Source organism: Aquarana catesbeiana, linkage group LG03, assembly GCF_042186555.1.
Source record: "Aquarana catesbeiana isolate 2022-GZ linkage group LG03, ASM4218655v1, whole genome shotgun sequence".
Lineage (NCBI taxonomy): Eukaryota > Metazoa > Chordata > Amphibia > Anura > Ranidae > Aquarana > Aquarana catesbeiana.
In genome coordinates this window covers 45781175-45808643 of record NC_133326.1, presented here as the reverse complement: position 1 = coordinate 45808643, position 27469 = coordinate 45781175, and the positions used below count along the sequence as shown (strand labels likewise).

Here is a 27469-nt window from a genome sequence, read left to right as displayed (position 1 = left end):
AGAGGGAGGGGGCAGAGCTGAGCCCTTCCTGTGCCAAGGGGAAGTGATGTCACCAGCCCAGGCACTGAAAGAGGCAGACTACAAGGGACCCCCTAGCAACAGGCATTTAGAGGCGAGTAAAAAAAAATTAAAAATTTCCAAATTTTTTTTTTATTTTTTTTAGGCACATTCATGTATTTTTTTTTTTTGGGTGGAACACCACTTTAAGGACCCTCGGGTGCAAGCCATCTGGTCCCGTTCACTTATTTGTGTTAAGTTTTTCAAGTCTATTCCTAATTCTATCCTCTTTTAACCATGAGGGTGCTTCCTGTGATGTGTCACGAGGATAAACCTTGCAGTTTTGGTTACTGAAGCCTCCTGCTTCCCTCGTGAAGACTAACAAGAATAAATGAAGTACCTTCGCCATCTCTCCATCCTTTGTTACCAGATTCCCTTCATCATTCTTTATGGGGCCAATATGATCTGTCCTCCCTCTTTTACTATTTATGTACTTGAATTTCTTGGAATTTTCTTTACTCTCCTCCGCTATGTGCCTTTCTTGTTCTATCTTAGCCACCCTGATTTCCCCTCTACATTATTATTGCATTTTTTGTACAGTTGGAATGCTGATGATGACCGCTCAGCCTTGTATTTTTTGAAGGCCCTCTCCTTTGCTTTTATATGCATTTTTACGTTGGAGTTAAGCCACCCAGGATTTTCATTAGCCCTTTTAAATTTATTGGGATGCACTGACCAGTACTCTTATTTAATATGCTCTTAAAACACACCCATTTTTCCTCTGTGTTCTTTGTTCCTAGGATTTCATCCCATTTAAAATCTTCTAACAAGGAGCGTAGTTTATCGAAGTTGGCTCTTTTGAAATTCAGTGTCTTTGTATTCCCCTTAAATGTTTCCTATTTGTGCAATTTATACTGAAACTAATTGACCTGTGGTCGCTGTTTCCTAGGTTGCCCCTTATTTCCACACCTGTGATCAGGTCTGTATTGTTGGTGATCAGTAGGTCTAGTAACGCATTGTTTCTTGTTGGTGCATCTACCATCTAACCCATGAAATTGTCCTGTAATTTAGGAAATGGTGTGCCTTAGATGAATGGGCTGTTTCTTCGGCCCAGTCTATGTCTGAATATTTAAAATCCCTCATTATAATGAGGGATTATATCCTTGCCTCCATTCCAAACTGTAATAGGAGGTCTGCCTCCCCCTGCCCCCTTTGGTTAGGGGGCCTATAGCATACTCCCAGTATTATTTTCCCCTTTGTAGTTCTACCCATAAGGATTCCACCTCCTCCCTTGCTCCATTGGTGATGTCATCCCTCACATTCACTTATTTATTTATTATTTAATTATTTCAGGTACTTATATAGCGCCAATTTACGCAGCGCTTTACATATACATTGTACATTCACATCAGTCCCTACCCCCAAGGAGCTTACAATCTAAGGGTCCCTAACTCACATTCATACATACTAGGGATAATTTAGACAGGATCCAATTAACCTACCAGCATGTCTTTGGAGTGTGGGAGGAAACCGGAGTACCCGGAGGAAACCCACGCAGGCACAGGGAGAACATGCAAACTCCAGGCAGGTAGTGTCGTGGTTGGGATTCGAACCAGCGACCCTTCTTACTGCTAGGCGAAAGTTCTATCCATTACACCACTGTGTCGCCCACTTGCACTTCTACTACTCACTGAAATTTGTTCCACGCTGGTTATCTCTATAGCTGGACCCTGCCTCCGTCGCCTAGTTTAAAAGCCCCTCTAACTTTTCAGCCATCCTCTCTCCCAGCCGATCTGCACCTTTCCCATTTAGGTGCAGTCCGTCCCTGCTAAAGAGCTGGTAGCAAATATTCCCTGAAGGAACGCATACTATTTCACGTCAGAGGTGTCCGCCACATGGACTTTGATGGCGCAAAGTTGTCCTTTTTCCCAGATCTTTCCAGACGCCGCCAAGTCATCTTGCGCAATAAAGATGAGCTGCCGCAGTTCCTGCAACACTTGGGATTACCCGCCATTGATGTTCCAGATTGGAGGTCCTCACCGGAGATCCCACTCCCTGCATGCTCACAGCCTTGGTGCCCTGCACGTCACAGGGGACAGGACAGGGGCAGGTCTAGAGATGATCCCCCCCGGGCCATATCACACTCTCCCCAACATACCCCCTCAGAGGAGGTCTTGTGAACTGAATGTTTAACTTGATATTGTTTCCTTTTTTTCTTTTCAATCCTTAACAGTATGTTTCTAAAATACATCTGGCAGGGACGAAACCCTCGGTTAGCTCTTTGCATCTTGCAGAGACCTAAGCAGTTGGGAGGTCTGGGTGTCCCAGATATACGCAAATATGAGGCGATCGCCCTGCAACAGATATTGGACTGGCACCATGGCATGTCCACTAAGGTGTGGGTATCCTTAGAAAATGTTATGGCTGGCCGCAACTTATCCCATGTCCCATGGCTACACAAGGCACATAGAGGTCTGTCTGCCTCTATTTCCCCAGTGACTGCTCATGCTTTGAAGCTACGGGATACCCTAAACAGGTCAGGACAGCTTGCCCCTTGGTTCTCCCCACTGGCCCCCCTAGGAGCCTTCTCCTGGTTTGCCCCAGGGGAACACTCGTCTTTCTTCTGTACTTGGACAGCAGATGGCGAGGTGAGGTGTGGTAGGTTCTTCCAAGACCAGGGATTAATCCCATTGTGGGAACTTAGAGCTTGATACGGTAGATTCCCCTTAGACGACTGGAGATATGGACAGCTTTAACATTTTGCGCGTGGTTTACCTCAAGCCATATGCTTCCCCACCTCCTCCACTCCTTTTGAGAAGCTGTGCATGTCTGCCAATCCCGCCAATCTATATCTGTCCTATATGAGATGCTGCTAGGGCAAGGACCCAAGGGGAAATCAATATACATTCGAGAATGGGAAAGAGACCTGCAACATGAGTTTACTGAGCTGCAACTTGACCATCTATACCGCCTTACTCACTCTAGTTCTGCTGACATGAAAATGCAGGAGAATGGGTTCAAAGTAATGACTAGATGGTATAGGGTCCCTACCAAGCTCGCTAAAATATACCCAACCTCCTCAGATGCTTGCTGGAGGGACTGTGGACATAGGGGTTCATTTTTACACATTTGGTGGGATTGCCCTAAGTTACAACCTTACTGGCAGGACATTAGAACCCAAATAAACCTCATATTGAACATAGACCTCCCTCACAATCCAATGGGCTTCCTCCTGCATGTCCCCACCATCCCTCTCAGCCTTTATTGAAAGTGGATACTGCCTCATCTCCTGAATGCGACTAGGAAATTGATCCTCATCTACTGGAAAAGCAGACAAGTTCCAAGCCGCTCAGAATGGATTCGTCTTGTAAACGATATTAGGGCTGCAGAGGAATGGATGGCGACATGTAAGGACAAACATGATAAATGGTATGGAATTTGGGCCACTTGGATTCATTATGTAGACGAGGCCCGCACAAACACACAACCAACAGACACCGTCCCGGTAGGAGGAGTGTAACTGTCAGAAATGCTATAGACTTGACTTGATCATCTGAGATTTTTAATACATGACTAATAAGCATAATTTATTAGAGTGCATTCTTTCTTTACTTTTCTTTTTGTTGATTGATTTCAATGTTTTAGGTTTCCTTTATCTGTTTGCCATCTGGCTTTATTTTTTCTGTCCAAATCAGTGGTGTCTGTTCATTAATGCCGATAAAGTTTGGTAGCAGGGCTAGAGACAAATTAATAGCGATATGGTTTCATTACCACGAAGTAGACGCCACTGTCCCAAAACACCCCCTTTATGTTGGATGGCCAACCGGGCCTTATAATATGTACTCTGTTCAAATACCCGCTTGGGCTGCTTTGTCCTTTTCCCTTTTTTGGCTGTTATTTGATCGTTATTGTCTTTTTGACCGTTTCGGCAGAATTGTGAACATAAATAAAGATTATATAAAAAAACAAATAAATATGTGGGAGGCAGGTGAGTTGACAGGCTGTAAATCCCCCCAAACACCCCCTCCTCCTTGAGTGAAGGAGCTGTCGTTTGCCGGGCTGGTCCCTGGTGCCGGGATGCTTGGAGACTGCTAGCCTAGGTGATTTGAGCAGAATTTCCCCCCACTTCCTTCCCGTAGTTCTCTGAGACAAGTCACAGGTCCCAGAGGCTGTGTGACCATTCACAAAGCGCAGCACGACTCACGCATTGCGCAGTGGGCATCTGGCTGTGAAGCTGCAAACAGTCACAGCCGGCTTCACGCAGTTAACATGCCGACAACAGTGACCGAAGACCTGTGAAGAAATCCGCTCGGGTGAGGACAGTCCTGGATCCTTGGACAGGTGAGTCTATTTAGAGTCAGAAGCTTAAGTTTTTGTAGCAACCAACTTTTAATTTTTGGAGAATGACTGAAGAACCACTTTAAAGTGGGAGTCCGGAGACCAATCTTTTTTTTTTTTCTTAGGTCATTGAGAAACTTTGCTAATCCCAAAATAATACTCACAGTTTGGGTGTAAAATTTCTGCCTCTGTCTGTTTTTGTACTGAAGAATAACTTTAAAAATGTGATGCTGGCTGTTTCCATCTTGCTTGTGGGCATGTGAAGCCCACAAGCATTGATTTCCTGGATGCGGTGAATGCTGTTCATTCACAGCTTGTTCACACGCATGATCATTGTTCCCGCACTGAATCTTGGGAAGCCTGACACTAAGCTCCCAGGAGACAGTGCGGCGCCGGGGAAAAGCAATAAACACGCCTACTCCCATGGGAGGAGAGACAGGAAGTGCCACAATAAAGTACAATATAAAGGTAATTACAGCGATAAAAAAAATTTTGTGCAGCATTTGAACACCTATGCAATTAACTGAAGGGGGTAAGATTAAGTTAAAAATTTGAGTGGAACCCCGCTTTAAGTCTATTTCTAGATATGTAAAATTTGTTCTGGAGGAATCTGTTTCTGAGTGAAAGGCGAAGTTAAAGTTCCAGGATAAGCAACCTTATCTAAATACTTCAAGAGGCACACGCCTTCTTCTTAGAATCTTCATGTACTTTGTGTATTTCTTCCAGATCTGTGCAGTAATTCAGTGTGAGACTTTCCCTCTGTGCAGGAGCTTCCTTTGATAAAGACCGGTCACTGCTGCTCTCCCTCCTTGTGCAGGGTGACTGGTCTTGTTTTCTGCAAACAGGCTATAGTGTGTAGACCTGTTTGGTCCCTCTCACAGCTCTGTTATACAGACTATTTGTAGCATATATTTGTATTATAGATGTCACCACTACTTTTACAAGGAAATACCTATGTATGCAAAGGTTTTTGGTGTACACAAAGTCGATTTTATATCCTTAGTGGTTATTGAGGAATTTATTTAAATTAAAGTGTTTGTCCTTGATGTTAAGCTTCAAATCTCCCTCCATCAAAATGATCCTCATACCAGGTCTGAGGGGGCCACAGCCATCTTGGGCAAGCTCAATAGACTATCATACTGGGGCCAATTTTAGATGGGAACCAATTAACCTGTCAGCATTCCTTTGGAGTGTACCAGAGTACCTGGAGAAAATCCACGCATGCAAAGAGAAAACAAGTAAACTCCATGCAGATAGTGTCCTGGCCAGGATTCAAACCAAGGACCTCAGTGCTGCATAAAAGAAGTGCTAAACACCAAACCACTGTGTTGCTTATAGTAGTAACTCTAATTTGGGTAAACTGAGTATTTCAAGGAACTGTGAATGTCCCCTATGTTCTAAAAGCACTTAATAAACAATAAACAGTTAAATATAGTGTAGTGTAGGCGTAAGGTCCCAAGGGCCTGTTGCTTCAGGCAAGCCAAAACCTGTAATATTATTGCATAAATTACGTTTTTCTAGGTCATCTATATCTTGGATTGCATGATCCATTCTACATTCCTGTTCCCTGTTAATGTGCTCAGTACATCTAGTCATCCTATTCTAGGTATGTGTAACCTCTTCTTTAATATGCCAAAGCTCTGCCTTGTTTGTATGTTCCAACTTCTGAATATACCTTTCTAAGTGGTCCTTTCCTTGTGTTGCCAAAGTTAGTACTTGGTCCTCTGGATGTGTAGCAGTTTGCAATGTCAGTGATAGAATCCTGGGACTGTTCCCACTGAAGGTCATGGAGTAAGTTTTAGATCAGTGGCAGCTGTTGCTCCATTTTTTTTTTTTGTGGGTGGACGGCAAACAATTGGGGGCCGGGTGCATGAATTAGGGAGGCGGTGCCCCTGCACCCCTAAAGGAGCGGGCGCCACTGTTTTAATTGCAATATCATTCACCGCTATCTTATCCAGTGTAAATGGTGGCAGTTACTGTGGAAAGAACTCTGTGATTCTACCCTGTGGACCACCAGACAGCTAACAGGATGCAATTGTAGGTGGAATAATGATTCCTGGGTATAAAAAAGCCAGCCATAGACAGTTAGAATCTCAGCCGGTTCAGCAGGGACCGGCCGAGATTCGAACCATGTATGGGCTTGCTGAATGTACCCAAGTTGATTCATTGATCAACTTGGGTACAACCAGCATGTTAGATTTTACATGTGATTATTGCTAGCCGCTATTATAGCTAGCACTAATCACTGTGTTCTCCCAGAAGGGATGGCACCCCCCCCCCCCCCAAGCTACCTTTTGCAAGTATCACATGCACAGAAGATCAATCAGGTCAGTGTTTGTCAGTGTTATTACCACACAGGCTCCATGGTTTGTGGCCATGTCTGTGATGTATGCCCTAATATATACAGGAGAATATATTTAATATTGCACTTGGTACACTTGCAATTAGCATCCACCAAGGCCTCCTTTGAACTTCAAACATCTTTGTATGCTTACTGCTGGGACTTCTGTGCCACTACTTCTGACTTCCACACCAAATATACACTGTCAGCACCCAACCATTAAAGAGCAACTGTACTTTTATGGTAGGTCCTCCTACTCCTGAACTAACCTATGCAAACACCCCCAACCTATTATTTATCTTTTTTACCTATGAAGTTGTGTCTATCTGCGCTGTTTACTCTTCCTCAGGCAGGAATTATTTTCTGATAGATGCTGCATCTGCAAAGGGAAACCGCATAGACTTGTATAGGGCAATCCTAGGATACAGCTCCAGTGTCCAGAAAGGCCTCATATAAGCCTATGATGTCTCAGGCACATGTCTATGATGTATATAATGATGTCGACTTCCTGATGAAGCCTTCTGCTGAAATGCATTGAGGCCTGACTAGTGGCAGAAATACCGGGACCTTTATTGACCTCAAGTCCAGTTCAGGTGGAACGCACGCTGGCTTTGAGAGACGAGCGGCGGCGAGGACTGTATACTAACCAGGCTGTACATAATGGGTGCCGCTTCATGGCACATGGAAATGTGAGTGTACCGGCATATATTTTTTATATATCCTTTTAATAAATGTATTGCACGACTATCGTGTTATTGTTCTCTCATTCTGGGTTAATCCTGCTGGTGGCATTGGATATAAGCACAAAGGAAGCGGATCCCAAGTACACACCAAGCATAGAATTAAGCATTTAAGTGATGAGGGTCCTGGTGGCCCAAAGCTTTCTAGTTAGTGGCCCTCCTTATACAAGGTGGTGGAACACAACTTTTAAGTGAAGCACTGTAAAAATAAGAAGTGCATGTATCACTAATGCACATGTGCATACTTGCCAAGAGTCCTGATTTTCCCGGGACAATCCCAATTTTGGGATCCTCATCCTGATAGGAGTTCGCCCCGATTAATTTCCCGGGATTTTGCCTTTGTCCCGGGAAAATCTGGAATGTTTTAGGAAAAAACGTCCGGCGGGTTACAAAAAGATGGCCGCCGCTGTCATGAGGATTATTTACCCTTGTGTTCAGTGAAGAGGGGAGGGGCAGCCAAACAGCTTCTCCCCTCTCCACTGAACAACACACGAGAAAGCCGGGAACTGTAGCTGCTGCGCTGCTGGGGGACACAGATCGCTCTGTAAGGAGGGCTCCGCTGCTGCTGCCAGGGACACTGAAGTAAGGAGAGCTCTGTTGCTGGGGGACACAGATCGCTCTGTAAGGAGTTCTCCGCTGCTGCTGCCAGGGACACTGAAGTAAGAAGGGTTCTGTTGCTTGGTGACACATTTGCTCTGACCCTCTGTCTGGACAGTGCTGATTGGCCCTGTGCTGATCACATGCACTCTTCCAAAAAAATTAAAAAAAACATTCTCTAGCAATACACACCAAACTGAGCATGTGCAGCCTGTCCCCTGGCTCTGTATTATCAGGAAATATATTGGGGACAGTGGAAGGAGGAGAGGATCAGATGAGACAGGATTAAACAGTCTTTTTACACAATGCAGAGTATTAACCTCTTAGGTTCCACAGTGAGTATAACAAACATGCTTTACTGCATATACAGACTAATTTTACTGTTGTGGGTTTAGTAACACTTTAATGCAGAGAATGCATTAAGGTTAAAAAAAAGTCCAGCTTTTATGTCCTCTTTAACATTAGTTTTCCTTTATACGCTAACAGTTTCACTGATATATGCCAGCTTCTTCATGACAGGGGCACGGGTCAATGTCTACAGAGTCCACATGTAATCGTATATCTTTAATCCCTATAGGAGGACACTTTTGTAAAAAGAGACACATTCATCCAATACCATGATGTTATTATTTGTCACAAAACAGTAAACTAGTTTCATGTTTTTTGACTTGGCTGTGCTCTCTGAATGAGCTGTCTAAAGTAGGATACACACTAGAAGAAAATTGGGCGAACATTTTTGTACGAGGAACAATGGTTTTTGTAAAGTGTGTACACAATGTTCGACAGCTGAGGCAGACCACTTAAACGAAAATTTTCAAGGTGACATATGTGAACAGAATGAACGATTTTCGTTTAATGTGTACCGTTTTTGCACAAGAAAAATCAAATACGAAAGACTGCACATTATTATTAATAAACAACAATATAATCTATGTAAAACGTTCCTACATTAAAACAAAAAATGCCTTTGTCATATGAGATTTTTCGTACAATGAGCAGCACCTTCCGGTTCGACCAACTGTGAACAATCAAGGAAAACTGGACGATCGCTCATCCAATTTTCCAATATTGTGTACCCTACTTAAATCTTAGGACTGGATGGACAGGTATGCCTTGAATTCAGATTTAAAGTATAACTAAACGCAAAACTTTTTTTTTTAGCTTTGGTTAGAGTGGAGGTAGATTAGAACACTTGTCAGTTTTTATTGCTGTCTATGTACCCATTAGGGAGATTCACCCTCTCAGGCTGGGTTCACACCTATGCGAATTGGATGAGAGTTTCTCCACATCCAATTTGCATAGCAGGAGATTGTGACCGGCTCTCTATGGAGCCAGTTCACACATCTCCAGAGCGGCTCCAGTGCGAATTTGCATAGGGGTCCTGTGCATCTTTTGGTCCATTTCAGGTCCAAATTCAGCCCAAAATTTGGGTTGAAATCAGAACTGAAATGGTGAAAAGAAGACGCACCAGACTCCTGCTGTGAGCTTGCGATCTTTAGTGTGAACCCAGCCTCAATCTCTTCTGTTTACCTTTATCATTGAAAGTAAAAGTAAAAGAAAATCCCAAATTTTGGGTTGTCCCCAGAAAAGTAGTGTAGAGGAAAACTTCCAATGGGGACACTAGTTCTGTTGACCCGGGGGGCCCCCCCCCAAGAGATTTCCTTAATTTGTAGGAATTTCCTCTCACTTCCTATTTTGGCTATAGAACAGGAAGTGAAGGCAAATTCCCCGAATGGGACAAAGAGCGCAAAAATAAAACTTACAAGGGTTATATCCCTCCCTTTCTCTACCTAAAATGGAAAAAAAAAGTTTTACCTATAGTTCTACTTTAAGTTCATTCACTGTTAGAATATCGCATGATTGTAGCGGAATCTACGAAAACCTATACTAGTGTCAGACTGACTTTTAATAACATATTACTATGTTACTATGTTATATAATTACATTATTTTTATCTGATATTTTATTGGCATATCATTGTGTTATTATATTTTTATCATTATCTAATAATTTAACATATTATTATGTCATTAGTATATTAGTAGCTTCAGTGAACCAGAAAAACTTGTTTTTTAACTAAATACATAAGAGAAAACAAATTCACAAAGCCCTTATATTTTAGGAAGTTTAGCAGTAAAGCACAATACACATTTGTATCTTATATTCTTTTTCTGACCCAGCAAACTGTTATAGTTATTCAAAAAGTATTTACCTGCCTTATCCTTAATAGATTTGGCCAGCAGATAGATGAAGAAATTGTGGCATCCACTCCAGTGCACACTTATGGCATTAGGTACAGCTACAGAAGGATAAATAAATGTGTTTTAAACTGAATGTTATCAGAATGTTTTATACTGTATATACAATGCTGTGAAAAAGTATTTGCCGCCTTTCTGATTTTTTTTTTTTGCATATTTGTCACACTTAAATGACTCAGATCAAAAAAAATATTATTACATAAAGATAACCCGAGTAAATACAAAATTCAGTTTTTAAATGATGGTTTCATTTATTAAGGAAGACAAGCTGTCCAAACCTGCCTGGATTTATGTGAAAAAGTATTTGCCCCCTAAACCTAATAACTGGTTGTGCCATCCTTGGCAGCAACAACTGCAATCAATCGTTTGCGATAACTGCCAATGAGTCTTTCACATTGCTGTGAAGCATTTTTGGCCCACTCTTTGCAGAATTGTTTTAATTCAGCCACATTGGAGGGTTTTCCAGCATGAACGGCCTGTGTAAGGTCATGATACAGCATCTCAATTGGATTTAAGTTCAGGCTTTGACTAGGCCACTCCAAAACCTAAATTTTGCTTTGTTTGAACCATTTGGAGGTTGACTTACTGTTGTGTTTCGGATCATTGTCCTGCTGCATAACCCAAGTACACTTGCGCTTAAGGTTACAAACTGATGGCTGGACATTCTCCTTTAGGATTTTCTGGTAGAGCTCAGAATTCATGGTTCCATCAATTATGGTAAGTCGTCCAGGTCCTGAAGCTGCAAAGGAGCCCCAGACCATCACGCTACCACCACCATGTCTGACTGTTGGTATGATGTTCTTGTTATGAAATGCTGTATTAGTTTTATGCCAGATGTAACAGGACGCCTTCCAAAAAGTTACATTTCGTCTCATCAGTTTACAGAATATTTGCCTAAAAGATAATCAAAATGTTTTTGGTAAATGTGAGATGAGCCCTTGTGTTCTTTTTGGTCAGCAGTGGCTTTGGCCTTGGAACTCTCCCATGGATGCCATTTCTTCCCAGTCTCTTTTTTATTGTTGAATTATGAACACTGATCTTACCTGAGGCAAGTGAGGTCTGCAGTCCTTTGGATGTTGTTCTGGTTCTTTTATGACCTCCTGGATGAGTTGTTGTCATGCTCTTGGAGTAATTTTTGTAGGCCGGCCACTCCTGGGAAGGTTCATCACTGTTCCAAGTTATCTCTATTTGTGGATAATGGCTTTCCCCATGGCTCACTGAAGTTCCAAAGCCTTATAAATGGCTTTGAAACCCTTCCTAGACCGATACATGTCTGTTTCTAATCTGTTCCTGAATTTTTTAGATTGTGGCATGATGTGTGGCTTTTTGTGATCCATTAGCGTGCTTCACTTTGTCAGACAGCTTCTATTTATGTGATTTCTTGATTCAACAGGTCTGGTAGTAATCAGGCTTGGGTGTGGCGAGTGAAATTTAACTTAGCTTTCCAAAAAATTGTGGTTAATCACAGTTCATTCATGATTCAGCATAGGAGGGGGAAATTACTTTTTCACAGCACCGTATGTATATATATATATATATATATATATATATACACACATACACACACACACACACACACACAGTATATATAATATAGTCAAACAAGAATGAATAGAGAATGTTGCTGGTAGCACCATCTAGTGGGCATAAAGATAGTTAAAGTATAATTCCATCCAAGATGGCATAAAACTGCTGTCAGGTAGTTATTGCTGCCCATGTCCCCTATTGGAGGATTTATCCTATGCACTGGAAGGAGACCTGTTCAACAGGGACAGAGACAGCAATAACTACCTAACAGTGGTTCTACTCCTTCCAAATTCTACAAGGAATGTGGAGATTTACTAAAACTGGTGCATACAGAATCTGATGCAGCTGTGCACAGTAACCAATCGGCTTCTAACTTCAGTTTGTTCAATTAAAGGAGTTGTAAAGTCACAAGGTTTTTCACCTTAGTGCATTCTATGCATTATGGTGAAAAAAACCTTCTGTGCTGCAGCTGACCCCCAGAGTCTCCCTTTTCCTTACCTGAACCCGATCATTCCAGTGACGAGAACGAGCCCAGCAGCTCCAGTCACTGTCTCGAGTCCTCATTAGATAGATTGACGGCAGCAGGAGCCATTGGCTCCCGCTGCTGTCAATCAAATCCAGTGACACGGGAGCCGGGGGCGGGGCCGAGTCCTGCTGTCTGTGTCAATGGACGTAGCAGCAAGACTCGGGAGCGTGCCCGCACGTGTGCCTCCATGGAACGTGGCTCTCCGTGGGGGCACTCGAAGCGGAGGAGCCAGGAGCACCGCCTGGGGACCCCAGAAAAGGAGGTTTGGGGCCGCTCTGTACAAAACCCTTGCATAGAGCAGGTAAGCATGGCATGCTTGTTATTTAAAAAAAAAAAACCCACAAAAAAACGAACCTTTACAATCATTTTAAGCTTTGAATATAAAACCTTGATGCACCATTATGGTAATATGTATAGTAATATATATCTCTTCAATGTGAGAACATCACGCTCTTTAAAACAGCAAATAGTTTTAAAAAGTAGGAAACATCACAATAATTCTAAGACAAATTTGCCAAATTAATTTTTAAGGGCATACAGTATAAAGCTTTTATTCAGTACACTGTTTTTTTTATCATAATCTGACAAATATAAAAATACTGCGCTGTCAGTATTTTTATTCTAAAATGTTAACCACTTAACGCCCATAGGACATCATATGACGTCCTTGGGTTGAAGTGGTGATACCTGAATGAGGCCTGTAGCTACAGGCCTCATTCAGATATCTTTGTTTTCAGCCAGCGATTCCCTGTAATATAAAAGCCACCCTAGCAGCTATTCAGCTGCTGCATTTCTTTACAGGCAGAGGGAGGGGACGTCCCCTTCCCCCGCTGCCCTCCGGTGCCTTTCTGGGCTCACTTGTGCGATCGTAAAGGCGGATTAACAATGTCACCCTGTCACGGTGTAAAAAAGGCAGTCTAGAACAGGTTTTACAGATCCACGCAATTGGATTTGAGTCCAGGCTTTGACTAGGCCACTCCAAAACCTAAATTTTGCTTTGTTTGAACCATTTGGAGGTGGACTTACTGTTGTGTTTCGGATCATTGTCCTGCTGCATAACCCAAGTACACTTGCGCTTAAGGTTACAAACTGATGGCTGGACATTCTCCTTTACGATTTTCTGGTAGAGCTCAGAATTCATGGTTCCATCAATTATGGTAAGTCGTCCAGGTCCTGAAGCTGCAAAGGAGCCCCAGACCATCACGCTACCACCACCATGTCTGACTGTTGGTATGATGTTCTTGTTATGAAATTCCGTTTATAGCTCTTTGACTGCGCTGTCACTATTTTTATTCTAAAATGTTAACCACTTCCCGCCCATAGGACATCATATGACGTCCTTGGGTTGAAGTGGTGATATCTGAATGATGCCTGTAGCTACAGGCATCATTCAGATATCTTTGTTTTCAGCCAGCGATTCCCTGTAATATAAAAGCCACCCTAGCAGCTATTCAGCTGCTGCATTGCTTTACAGGCAGAGGGAGGGGACATCCCCTCCCCCCGTAGCCCTCTGGTGCCTTTCTGGGCTCTCTTGTGCGATCGTAAAGGCGGATTAACAATGTCACCCTGTCACGGTGTAAAAAAGGCAGTCTAGAACAGGTTTTACAGATAGGCATACAGATGGTGCAGGTGTGTGCTGGGTACTTAGGGTAATCAGGACTATAGATCAGGGCTCCACCCTTCTGAGGAGTCCATGTGTGTGGGTGCAAGGGAGCAGAGAGGTGTGCATGTCTGCACCATGCTGTATGGGACAGGACAGACAGAGGCCCGAGCCAAGAGACAGACCAGCAGGAAGCTGCAGGGAAGAGACAGAGTTGACAGAGGTACAGAGTTTGTGGACAAGCACTGAGATGTTGTGTTAGATGGGCAGGAGGATCAAGGCATGAGGCCTGAGCAGCAGGGATGCCAAAGAGAGCCAGGAGACTGAATACTGTTTGTTTCGTATTGATGATGGAAACCCCTCTGAGGGTAGCTGTTTGCTGTGAATGTTTTATTTTCTGTTTCAAATAAGTTTGCAGGCAAGGCCCTGAAAAGGCATATCTGGCATGGACTGAACACGCTGGTAAGCGCTACATTTGAGTTACACAACCCCCTAAGTTGTCACAATTGGTGAAGAATGCGAGCATCAATCTCGTTACCTCTTGCAGGGGTTTCCACCATGAAAGCACCGCCTGCTGGCTGGTGTGACAGTGCGATACCCTGTCACTGTGTAAGAAGGCATTCTGGAACAGGTTTTGTAGAAAACCAGCACACTGATGGTGCAGGTGTGTAAGGATCACATTTTTACTGAGTTTTTACCAGTCTTGCCCACCACAGTCCAAACACAAGACAAGGCAAAAAGCCTTGTTCCCTGTCATGCCAGTTCACACTGCCATACAACATATTTGGCCAATAGAAGTTGTGACATTTCAATACGTTTGCACACATAAAGTAAAAAAAACAACGAGATGCTCCAGGACTGGCACGGCACTGTTCCTCCCAGTGCATGCCAGCGGCTGTGCATTCAATGTTGCGGCTGGTGTGAATGAACCCTTAGTGATGCACTCTTTTAAAGTACAAATAAACTCTTACCTGACTGCATTGTTTCTGTATCATTGTGCAGTATTTTATTAGGTTGAAGAAAATGAAACATGGTGTGCCTGAACAAATAAGAAAGATTATTTTACATGTGCATCAATGTGGAATGAACACAGGAATTTAATTTACTTTAGCAATACATGTAAAAGAGATACGCTTGGTGTAAGTAATCCTTCCCCTGTGTGTTAAAGTGTAGGTACAGGCAAAACTTTTATTCTAATTTTGGATAGAGCAGGAAGAGTTGCTGTCTGTGTCTCCGCTGTAGAATTTTACACTCTTTATTTGTCGCGGTGACCATTGTCACAGAGACAGGAAGGAATGGGAACTCCAGAATTTTAATGCCCTGTACACACGGTCGGATTTTCCAACGGAAAATGTGTGATAGGATCTTGTTGTCGGAAATTCCGACCGTGTGTGGGCTCCATCACACATTTTCCATCGGAATTTCCGGTACACAAAGTTTGAAAGCATGCTATAAAATTTTCCGACAACAAAATCCGTTGTCGGAAATTCCAATCGTGTGTACACAAATCCGACGCACAAAGTGCCACGCATGCTCAGAATAAATAAAGAGATGAAAGCTATTGGCTACTGCCCCGTTTATAGTCCCGACGTACGTGTTTTACGTCACCGCGTTCAGAACGATCGGATTTTCCGATAACTTTGTGTGACCGTGTGTATGCAAGACAAGTTTGAGCCAACATCCGTCGGAAAAAAATCCATGGATTTTGTTGTCGGAATGTCCGATCAATGTCCGACCGTGTGTACAGGGCATTAGAGATGTGACCAGAAGGTGAAGGGATACAGTGCCTTGAAAAAGTAATCATACTCCTTGAAATTTTCCAAATTTTGTCATGTTACAACCAAAAACGTAAATGTATTTTATTGGGATTTTATGTGAAAGACAAACACAAAGTGGCACATAATTGTGAAGTGGAAGGAAAATGATAAATGGTTTTCAAATTTTTTTACAAATAAATATGTGAAAAGTGTGGTGTACATTTGTATTCAGCCCCCCTGAGTCAATACTTTGTAGAACCACCTTTCGCTGCAATTAAAGCTGCAAGTCTTTTTGGGGATGTCTCTACCAGCTTTGCACATATAGAGTGATATTTTTGCCCATTCTTCTTTGCAAAATAGCTGAAGCTCAGTCAGATTGGATGGAAAGCGTCCGTGAACAGCAATTTTCAAGTCTCGCCACAGATTCTCAATTGGATTCAGGTCTGGACTTTGACTAGTCCATTCTAACACATGAATATGCTTTAATCTAAACCATTCCATTGTAGCTCTGGCTGTATGTTTAGGGTCGTTGTCCTGCTGGAAGGTGAACCCTCCGCCCCAGTCTCAAGTCTTTTGTAGACTCTAACAGGTTTTCTTCAATGATTGCCCTGTATTTGGCTCTATCCATCTTTCCTTTAACTCTGACCAGCTTCCCTGTCCCTGCTCAAGAAAAGCATCCCCACAACATGATTCTGCCACCACCATGTTTCACGGTGGGGATGGTGTGTTCAGGGTGATGTGCAGTGTTAGTTTTCTGCCACACATAGCGTTTTGATTTTAGGCCAAAAAATTTGATTTTGGTCTCATCTGACCAGAGCACCTTCTTCCACATGTTTGCTGTGTTCCACATGGCTTCTCACAAATTGTAAACAAGACTTCTTATGGCTTTCTTTCAACAATGGCTTTCTTCTTGCCACTCTTCCTCAAAGGCCAGATTTGTGGAGAGCACGACTAATAGTTGTCCTGTGGACAGATTCTCCCACCTGAGCTGTGGATCTCTGCAGCTCCTCCAGAGTTACCATGGGCCTCTTGGCCTCTTTTCCTTCTACTTCACAATTATGTGCCACTTTGTGTTGGCCTATCACATAAAATCCCAATAAAATACATTTACGATTTTGGTTGTAACATGAAAAAATGTGGAAAATTTCAAGGGGTATGAATACTTTTTCAAGGTACTGTATATGCTAATGGGGATGCCTGCCCCGGCGACAACAGTCTAAAAGATTAATTGCCCTCACTCTGGAGCAGCCATGGTTCCCCTAGAGCAGTGGTTCTCAACCTGGGGGTCGGGACCCCCTCAGGGGTCAAATGACGATTTGCCAGGGGTCACCGAATCCTGGGCTGTTCCTGAAGCCCGCACCACTCTCCCAGCCTTTTCGCAACCTCTCAGCAGGGCTGTCCCTGGAGCCTGTGGCCTCCGATCTGGGCTGTTTCTGGAGGCCGCCCACTAAGCCTCTATGTAGCCACCCATTCAGTTCACAGCATGGCTGGGGGGCAGAGACTAGAGGCCAGCTGACTGGTGAGGAATGTGAAGTGGGAGAGGCTGGAGGAGACCCTATCTCCTGATGCCGGCATTGGTGTCACTGCTACGAGACACCAAAAAGTCCAGCAGCACTGCGACTCATCCCAACTCCCCGCCACCCATCCCCCCCCCCCCCCCCACCAAGGAGTAAGAGAAGGAATAAAAATAGAGAATACATGGAAGGGAGAGGAAAAGGGGGGGGGTCAATGAAAAAGGGAGAGAAAGAATAAGAGAAAGAACAAGAAAGACGGCTAGAGAGAGGGATGGGGAAAAAAACAAGAAATCAGGATAGAGAGAGATAAAAGGGAAAGAAAGGAGAACAAAGAGAAAGAGTGATACATCCTGAAATGTACCATAAGGGGTTTCATTCTGTAAGAGTGGAAGGGACTCAGGGAACGCTAAATGTCCGTGGGTTAGGGGCGCAAATTACTTGTATTGCCTTGGGTGCTGACACCCCACCCTACGAAAATAATTTTACTGTTAGGGGTCCCCACAACTTGGGACATTTTATCAAGGGGTCATGGCACTAGTAAGGTTGAGAACCACTGCCCTAAAGGTTGCTGGGGGTTCCTTGAGCTGTGGTTGTTTGACCTCCCACTCGATGGTGCCTGCATAGGTTCCGGGGCCAACACCACTTGGATAAGCCAGCTGCATGATAGCAATGAACTTTATAACTAAGTAAGGGCAGTATTCTTACCACCACTGTAAAGGGGCATTCTTCCCACTGACCACCTATGCAAGAGGCAATTTTCCTACTTCATGGATTCCTATGTGGTAAAAAGTTTGAGAAAAGGCTGCTCTAAAGTGATTTTCTTTTTATTTCTTGGTTCGTCTCAGACATAGGTAGTAATAGGAAAATTCCCCAGTGGGACACATACAGCAAATAATAAACTGACAGAGGTTTACCTCTCTCTACCTTATCCAAAACAAAAATGTAAAGTTTTGGCTATACATACTGATTCTTTATACAATCCATTCCCTGTTTGACTGCTGGCCTATCTTAGCAGATGTTAAAGTGGAATTCCAAGAGAACACCAACTATTTAAAACTGTCCCCTCTACCTCCTAACATCTACGCTTACTAACCTGCAGGGGCGTTGCTAGGGGGTGGCTTTTGGGGCTATAGCCCCGAATCTGAGGCCAATAGCCCGAGTCTCTGCAGGGGTCCCCAAGGGGAGGGGAAGCTCTCTGGGGACCCTTATGTAAGTGGGGGGGCTCTCTGGGGACCCTGATGTAAGGGAGAGGCTCTCTGGGGACCCTGATTTTAAGGCCTAGGCTCTCTAGGGACCCAGATTTAAGGGGGAGGCTCTCTGGGGACCCTAATGTAAGGGGGCCTCTCTGGGAACCCTGATGTAAGTGGGGGGGCCCTCTGGGTACCCTGATGGAAGGGGGAGGCTCTCTGAGGACTCTGATGTAAGGAGGAGGCTCTCTGGGGACCCTGATGTAAGGTGATGTAAGGGGGGGCTCTCTGGGGACCCTGATGTAAGGGGGCTCTCTGGGGACCCTGATGTAAGTGGGGTGCTCTCTGGGGATATATATACACACACACGTATATTACTGTATATACATGTGTATGCCCGCCCAAGCATATGACTTTCTTTACTACGCTGCTATAGGCTCTAGCCCCAGATCTTTTGTAGACCTAGCAACGCCCCTGCTAACCTGTGTAAGAAAGATGTATATACTTACCTATTTTTAGGTAGCTCCGGTCCAGTCATGTGATCCAGCTCCCCTGTGTCAGCCAACGCTGCTGCAGGAGAGAAGAGGGAGCGCCGACAACAGATGAGCCATAGTAAGCTTCTGGCTGATGTCAGACTTTACTAGCCGTTGTCGAGCAGTCTTTATTCTCACCTGTAGCTGGCACTGGCTGGAGCAGAGGAGAACTGGAGTGGCCTGAAAATAGGTAAGTATACATATCTTTCTTACACAGGTTAGTAAGCATAAGTGCTAGAAGGAGGGAGTAGACAGTTTTAACATTAGTTAGGATTATCCCAGAATTGAACTTTAAGCATAAGTTAAAATGCTTTTTCTCATAGCTAAATATGCACATTTCTATGTTCATTATAATTGCAAAAATATGGATGAGCAAGCATGTAAACATGGGAGTCAAAAACGAATTCAATTTAAACCCTGAAATAATACCTAACATACATTGCTGAAAATATATTATACTTCCCTTTTAACCATTTATTACTAAATGAAATGGCTAACATAAATAAAGAAATATAAATTGTGAGCCAGGCCTTACTAATGTTGGCTTTTCATCTAAAGAAACTTGCAGAGGTTGGAAAAAATATGTGATTTCTAAAAGTCAGAGCGATGCAAAATACAGTGTTTCATCTTCCAGATGTGGCTTAAAGGATGAAAGTCAAAACTGGCTGTACAAGGCTGTAATGACAAGATGTATTTCTCCTTTGATATAGGTTTTACAAACCAGCCCTATGAACACTTCCTCCAACAGGCTCGGGTCAGAGGGGCATTTTTGCACTCTGCAATGCCATGAATTGAGATTCACAGCACGCGCTCTCCTGTCTGCACTGGAAAGTATGACCAGATCAGGAGTTCGATAGAAATTGCTCCAACTCTTAAAGCGGCATTAAAGGAGAAGTATGGGAATCCTGTTTTTTGGAGATTAATACTTACCTAGGTGGATGCAGCATTGGTCCGATGCTGCGTCTGTCCCCCAGCGCCTCTAACGCGGAGAGTCGAGCGATTGAACACCACCGATGCTGACTGTCAATCAACATTTCTCCTGCACTGCTCCTCCACGCTCGTTAGAGCGCTGAGCTGTGAAGGGGTGGGGATCAGCCATCTCAGCGGCTCACTGAGAGGTTGAGACAGACATCAGTATCCAGAATCGCGATGACACGTTGCCTAGACTGATCTTGGTGATGTCAGCAGAGAGTGGACTTTAGCCGCTCTCTGATGAAAACGGGACACAGGAGTGCAAAATGAATTGTACTCCTGTGATCCATAGGAGAAGCCCAGCCAAATGAGCTCAGGCTGGCCTTCGCCTTTAAACCCAGAACCAAAAATGTAATATACTGCAGCTTACTAATCCTTATGCCCCGTACACACGGTCGGACATTTTATCGGACATTCCGACAACAAAATCCTACAGACAGATGTTGGCTCAAACTTGTCTTGCATACACACGGTCACACAAAGTTGTCGGAAAATCCGATCATTCTGAACGCGGTGAGGTAAAACACGTACGTCGGGACTATAAACGGGGCAATGGCCAATAGCTTTCATCTCTTTATTTATTCTGAGCATGCGTGGCACTTTGTGCGTCGGATTTGTGTACACACGATCGGAAATTCCGACAACGGATTTTGTTGTCGGAAAATTTTATAGCCTGCTCTCAAACTTTGTGTGTCGGAAAATCCGATGGAAAATTTGTGATGGAGCCTACACACGGTCGGAATTTCCGACAACAAGGTCCTATCACACATTTTCCGTCGGAAAATCCGACCGTGTGTACGGGGCATTAGACAAGATAGTTGCATTTGTTTTCTTAGGTTTTTTTCCCCTCTATTTTGACCTGGTGATCTGGTCAGTAACACACCTCCTGTATTAGAGTGCCCCCACTCTGGGTGAAGGAGCAACAGAGACACCTTTGGACAACAGCAGTGTCAATCTGGTTCTGGTGGTGGTGGGGGGGTTGAAGTTAAAGCCAAACTTGAGCTTACACTTTTTAAGCATTTACAATAAACAAGGATAACACAATCAACCAAATCCTGGGGAAAAAAAGAACGTACGGTGCCACATCCCAACAACTATCCAAAGCGTATTCAGGAACCAACTTATTCTATTATAAAAGGACTTACAAGGCTCTGTACTAGAGGCAACATTAACAACAATCACATGATCACATATGTGCAACACTCTCAACTCAACCTACACATACCAAAACCATACAAATACCTACCTAATCCCCCTAAACCAGTGGTTCTCAACCTGGGGGTCGGGACCCCCTCAGGGGTCAAATGACGATTTGCCAGGGGTCACCGAATCCTGGGCTGTTCCTGAAGCCCGCACCACTCTCCCAGCCTTTTCGCAACCTCTCAGCAGGGCTGTCCCTGGAGCCTGTGGCCTCCGATCTGGGCTGTTTCTGGAGGCCGCCCACTAAGCCTCTATGTAGCCACCCATTCAGTTCACAGCATGGCTGGGGGGCAGAGACTAGAGGCCAGCTGACTGGTGAGGAATGTGAAGTGGGAGAGGCTGGAGGAGACCCTATCTCCTGATGCCGGCATTGGTGTCACTGCTACGAGACACCAAAAAGTCCAGCAGCACTGCCACTCATCCCAACTCCCCGCCACCCATCCCCCCCCCCCCCCACCAAGGAGTAAGAGAAGGAATAAAAATAGAGAATACATGGAAGGGAGAGGAAAAGGGGGGGGGGGGTCAATGAAAAAGGGAGAGAAAGAATAAGAGAAAGAACAAGAAAGACGGCTAGAGAGAGGGATGGGGAAAAAAACAAGAAATCAGGATAGAGAGAGATAAAAGGGAAAGAAAGGAGAACAAAGAGAAAGAGTGATACATCCTGAAATGTACCATAAGGGGTTTCATTCTGTAAGAGTGGAAGGGACTCAGGGAACGCTAAATGTCCGTGGGTTAGGGGCGCAAATTACTTGTATTGCCTTGGGTGCTGACACCCCACCCTACGAAAATAATTTTACTGTTAGGGGTCCCCACAACTTGGGACATTTTATCAAGGGGTCATGGCACTAGTAAGGTTGAGAACCACTGCCCTAAACACTACCTACCCAAGATACACACAACCCACTAGCATACAATACACATCCAAACATTGAAAACTGAACCACTCAAACCAGTGGTTCGGTTTGAGTGTTTAGGGGGATTAGGTGGGTTTTTGTATGGTCGTGGTATGTGTAGGTTAGGTTCGGAGTATTGCATACATGTGATTGTTGGTTGTGGTTTGGTTTGTCGTGTGATGTGATTGTGTTATAAGGAGTCTTGATATGGCTTTTCATTATTTGTATATATGAATAGCTTGCTATACCATTTAACTTGCCATTATGTTGTTGGCTGGCGTTCATCCTGTTGTGGCCTCTGTCTCCTCACTGTCTGTTTCTGTGCTTTGACACCACCCCTCCCCGTATTGGCTTAAGGTTAGAGTGGCTGATTCTCACTGTTGGTGTCCATCTGGTGATGTGGGGTATTGACTACATCAAATAAACATTTAAATGCTGTTGGAAGTTGTGGTAAGCCAGTTGGCTGAATAAATAGATTTTTGGTAATTCATGTGAAATATGTGTATGTATTATTATTGTTTTATCAATATCCTAGATATTTTTGCATTTGGTCCCTGAAGAAGCAGCAAGCTGCGAAACGTGTTGGACTTGAATTTAAAAGAGGCATATTAAAATCACTAAATGGACTATGCACATCTCTTTTTAGCTTGGAAAACTGTACTATTTTGATATGAGTAAACATGAGTAAAAATTGCAGAAGCATATAAATTCAACTAGTTGTCATTTGGTAAGCTGGAATATAATGTTTGACCCGGGCTATAGCCACGAGTGGACCCTCAAAAATCCCAGGGTCTTGTAGTGCTCATTTTACATTATTAGCCCTGGGTGGCAGGCCGATCCTCCACTGACCTCTACTGCGGCTGGTGCACTGGTTGCTAGGATCGTCTGCCGCCTAGCAACCAATGATGTCACAACGCCACAAGGAGAGAGCGAGGCCCCAGCATTCAGACCGGAGGAGGATTTAAATTCCTCCTCCGCCACTCCACGCCTAGTGACTCAATTTTGGCTTCAGCTCCACCCACCTCCCTCGATTTTCTCCAGTGCTTTGTGGCTCAGAGCCTGAGCCTGAGGGAAGATAGCACGTCTGAGAGGAGCCTGTCCAGTGTCCACCTGCACCTGCCTAAGCCTGTGGAGTGTGCTATAAGCATCTGATTGTTGCAATAAGTTTCTATATCCTATCTATCCCTGAGGAAGGAGTATCTCTTACAAACTCTGAAACACGTCGAGTGAAGGATCTAATCTACATCTTTTTTGACCATTTGCAATATCAGTTATGGTTGACATGTACACTCCATGATATATGCTTTTAATCTTGTGACTTCTAGAACAAATAAATATTACTATTTTTCTATCTTATTGATGCATGACATCTACTCTAGTGCCGTTAAAGTCCTACCCAAGGGGAACCCCTTTTTTAATATTTACATTAACTTCACCTTCAAAATCCCTTTTTTCCATAGTTTCTCCTTGTGAGGAATAGTGGGGACTCTTTCTCTATAAAATGTACTTCATAGAAGGGTTGGTGCCAGGTGTTTTTATAATTTAAGGTCCCCCCCACCCTATTACGCAGATATTATCTATTTCATAGGGCAGTCTGAGATGGCTTTACTAAAGGCTGTGCACTTTGCAAGTGCAGCTGCTCCAGAGCTTAGTGAATGAGGTGAAGCTCTGCTGACTTTCATCATCCAATCGTGTCCAAGCAAAACATTTTTTTTATTTTCCTTTCATGAAGTTGAATATTCTTTGCAAAGTGAAGCTGTAGAGCAACCGCACCTGCAAAGTGCACAGTCTATTTGCCTTTAGTAAATCCAGCCCTATGATCTCTAAATATTGATCCATTCCAAAGAAAACTTTATGCTGCTCTCTTGAACATGGCAGCATAAAGTTTTTTTTGGAACAGATCAATACCTAGCGCTTATATTGCCCTATGAAACAGATTCTGCATTCTCACCTAAAAGTAGAAACCTTCAATAATGGTTTAATGGTTTTGGCTGTATTTATTTGGATTGTAAGCCATCATATAAAGCCATAATAATATTTTTCATACACTGTCCTGACCTCCTTTACCTTGATATCTCTCCTTCTGGGATCGTTGGCACATCTATGCTAAGATATTTTTCATATATGCCCATAAATATCGCTTCTTGCTGCTCCCATTGATGAGAACTGATGACGTGATTCTGTCCAGTACCAAACACACTGCTGTCATCACTCTTCTGCACAGCCTCTTGAACAGATTTAAATGTGCTTCCTAAGTGACAAACACAAAGGGGATATTTGTAAGCAGTTATGCAACATTGTTTGTTTTAGTTTTAGTGAATTCTTAACCGGACCAAATGCTAAAACGCATGTAAGCTGGTGTACGTTGTATAAGGTTGGAAGGGGGTGGTGCTATACATTGTTACAACGCATATGAGAAATGTGTTGACAACATGTGGTAATAGTAAAAGTAATATATCAGTTAATAATTGTGATGTAGTGATTACATACAGTATCTCACAAAAGTGAGTACACCCCTGTTTTCATGTGACAACACTGAAGAAATTACATTTTGCTACAATGTAAAGTAGTGAGTGTACAGCTTGTATAACAGTATAAATTTGCTGTCCCCTCAAAATAACTCAACACACAGTTGTTAATGTCTAAACCGTTGACAACAAAAGTGAGTACACCCCTAAGTGAAAATGTCCAAATTGGGCCCAATTAGCTATTTTCCCTCCCCGATGTCATGTGACTCGTTAGAGTTACAAGGTCTCATGTGTGAATGGGGAGCAGGTGTATTCAATTTGGTGTTATCGCTCTCACTCTGGTCACTGTAAGTTCAACATGGCACCTCATGGCAAGAACTCTCTGAAAAAAAGAATTGTTGCTCTACATAAAGATGGCCTAGGTTATGAGAAGATTGCCAAGACCCTGAAACTGAGCTGCAGCATGGTGGCCAAGACCATACAGCAGTTTAACAGTACAGATTACACTCAGCACAGGCCTCGCCATGGTCAACCAAAGAAATTGAGTGCACGTGCTCAGCGTCATATCCAGAGGTTGTCTGTGGGAAATAGATGTATGAGTGCTGCCAGCATTGCTGCAGAGGTTGAAGGGGTGGGGGGTCAGCCTGTCAGTGCTCAGACCATACACCGCACATTGCATCAAATTGGTCTGCATGGCTGTCATCCCAGAAGGAAACCTCTTCTAAAGATGATGCACAAGAAAGCCCTCAGTTTGCTGAAGACAAGCAGACGAAGGATGTGGATTACTGGAACCATGTCCTGTGGTCTGATGAGAACAAGATAAACTTATTTGGTTCAGATGTTGTCAAGCGTGTGTGGCGGCAACCAGGAGTACAAAGACAAGTGTGTCTTGCCTACAGTCAAGCATGGTGGTGGGAGCGTCATGTTCTGGGGCTGCATAAGTGCTGCCGGCACTGGGGAGCTACAGTTCATTGAGGCAACCATGAATGCCAACATGTACTGTGACATACTGAAGCAGAGCATGATCCCCTCCCTTCGGAGACTGGGCCGCGGGGCAGTATTTCAACATGATAACGACCCCAAACACACCTCCAAGACGATCACTGCCTTGCTAAAGAAGCTGAGGGTTAAAGTGATGGACTGACCAAGCATGTCTCCAGACCTGAACCCTATTGAGCATCTGTGGGGCATCCTCAAACAGAGGACCGCAAACATTCACCAGCTCCATAATGTGGTCATGGAGGAGTGGAAGAGGACTCCAGTGGCAGCTGTAGAGCTCTGGTGTACTCCATACCCAGGAGGGTTAAGGCAGTGCTGGAAAATAATGGTGGCCACACAAAATATTGACACTTTGGGCCCAATTTGGACATTTTAACTAAGGGGTATATTCACTTTTGTTGCCAGCGGTTTAGACATTAATGGCTTGTGTTGAGTTATTTTGAGGGGATAGCAAATTTACACTGTTATACAAGCTGTACACTCACTACTTTACATTGTAGCAAAGTGTCATTTCTTCAGTGTTGTCACATGAAAAGATATAATAAAATATTTACAAAAATGTGAGGGGTGTACTCACTTTTGTGACATACTGTATATTGAACTGTTGATATACACCATACTTACCTTATTTGTAAAAACTGTTTTCTTGCTAATATGCTATTGCTAATATGTTCCGAGGTGCTGGATCTAAAACTTCTATATAGTAAATACAAGGATGGCAGTACATCAAAATAGGATATAAGTGTTAATACCTTTCATTTAGAGATGCACCACATAAACATTTTGGTGCCGAAACCAAAAATGCAGGATGCACTTGGTCGAAACCGAAAATGACAGTTTTAAAAATATATTTTAATTACATATAATTGTAGGGCGTATCGGTGCCGATACCAGGCATTTGAGCAAGTATCGGTACTCGCCCAAATGCTCCCGATACCGAAACCGATACTTTGTGGTGAAATTTGCGTCAATACGAAATGAATGGGTGAAAATCGCACTGCAAAGAATTGCATGCGATTTAAACAGGAACGTGGTGCCATTTCTGTGCGAATCGCATGAGATTTCCTGTGTGTGTGTATATATATATATATATATATATATATATATATATATATATATATAGAAGCACCATCTAGTGGGCAGTTTAGAACTCACAAAATTCAGCAGCGGGAGCGCTGTCTAATAAATAGGTAGAGACAGATAAGAAGTTCAAAGCAGCAATCATTTTTGGAAAACTAAACAACAGACTGATGACATTAGGTAAATCGATCACAAGCCCATGCAGAGAGATGGTAGTGTGCCAGTGAGGCACTGTGACTCACGGGTTCCGTAGTTGACTCTGGTGGAATGAACGGCGGCCTCCAACCCTGGAGCTTTTTTTTGACCGAAAGTATCGGTACTTGTACTCGCCAATAAAAAACTATATCGGTGCAACCCTATAGAATTGTACTATATTCGACTTTTTAATTGATATCATGAACTTAAATGAGTATGAATTTATTGTTGGCCATTATCGGCACCTTTAGACCCCTTTCACACTGAGGTGCTTTACAGACGCTATAGCGCTAAAAATAGCACCTGAAAAGCACCTCTATCACTCCAATGTGAAAGCCTAAGTGCTTTCACACTGGAGCGGTGTGCTGGCAGGACATCAAAAAAAAGTCCTGCTAGCAGCATCTTTGAGGCGCTTTAGGAGCGGTGTGTACAGCGCTCCTAAAGCTCCCCTGCCCATTGAAATCAATTGCAACTTTGACGGTGCTTTTAACCCTTTTTTGGCCACTAGTGGGGGTTAAAAGTGCCCCGCTAGTGGCTGAAAAGCGCCGCTAAAACTATGTAAAGCAACGCTAAAAATAGTGGAGCTTTACCGCAGGCACCCCCAACGCCCCAGTGTGAAAGGTCTCTTAGTGCAAGAAAAGCTCAAGAAGAATGCATCCCTTTAAATTCCAAGTACTGTGCAGCCATTTGCTAAAATCATTTAAGTTCATTTTTTTCCTCATTAATGTACACACAGCACCCCATACT

At 43.5% G+C, this 27469-nt stretch overlaps 1 protein-coding gene across 1 annotated transcript in view; it reads right to left on the bottom strand.

The window, feature by feature from the left end:
• WDR93 (WD repeat domain 93) overlaps positions 1-27469 on the bottom strand; it is a 134632-nt gene that overhangs the window by 59987 nt on the left and 47176 nt on the right. Inside the window, exons 8-10 of the mRNA XM_073618461.1 lie at positions 24048-24231; positions 14896-14963; positions 10226-10312 (exon numbers count right to left, since the gene is read on the bottom strand). Of these exons, the coding sequence (XP_073474562.1) occupies positions 10226-10312; positions 14896-14963; positions 24048-24231 (339 nt within the window). The remainder of the gene's footprint in view (positions 1-10225; positions 10313-14895; positions 14964-24047; positions 24232-27469) is intronic.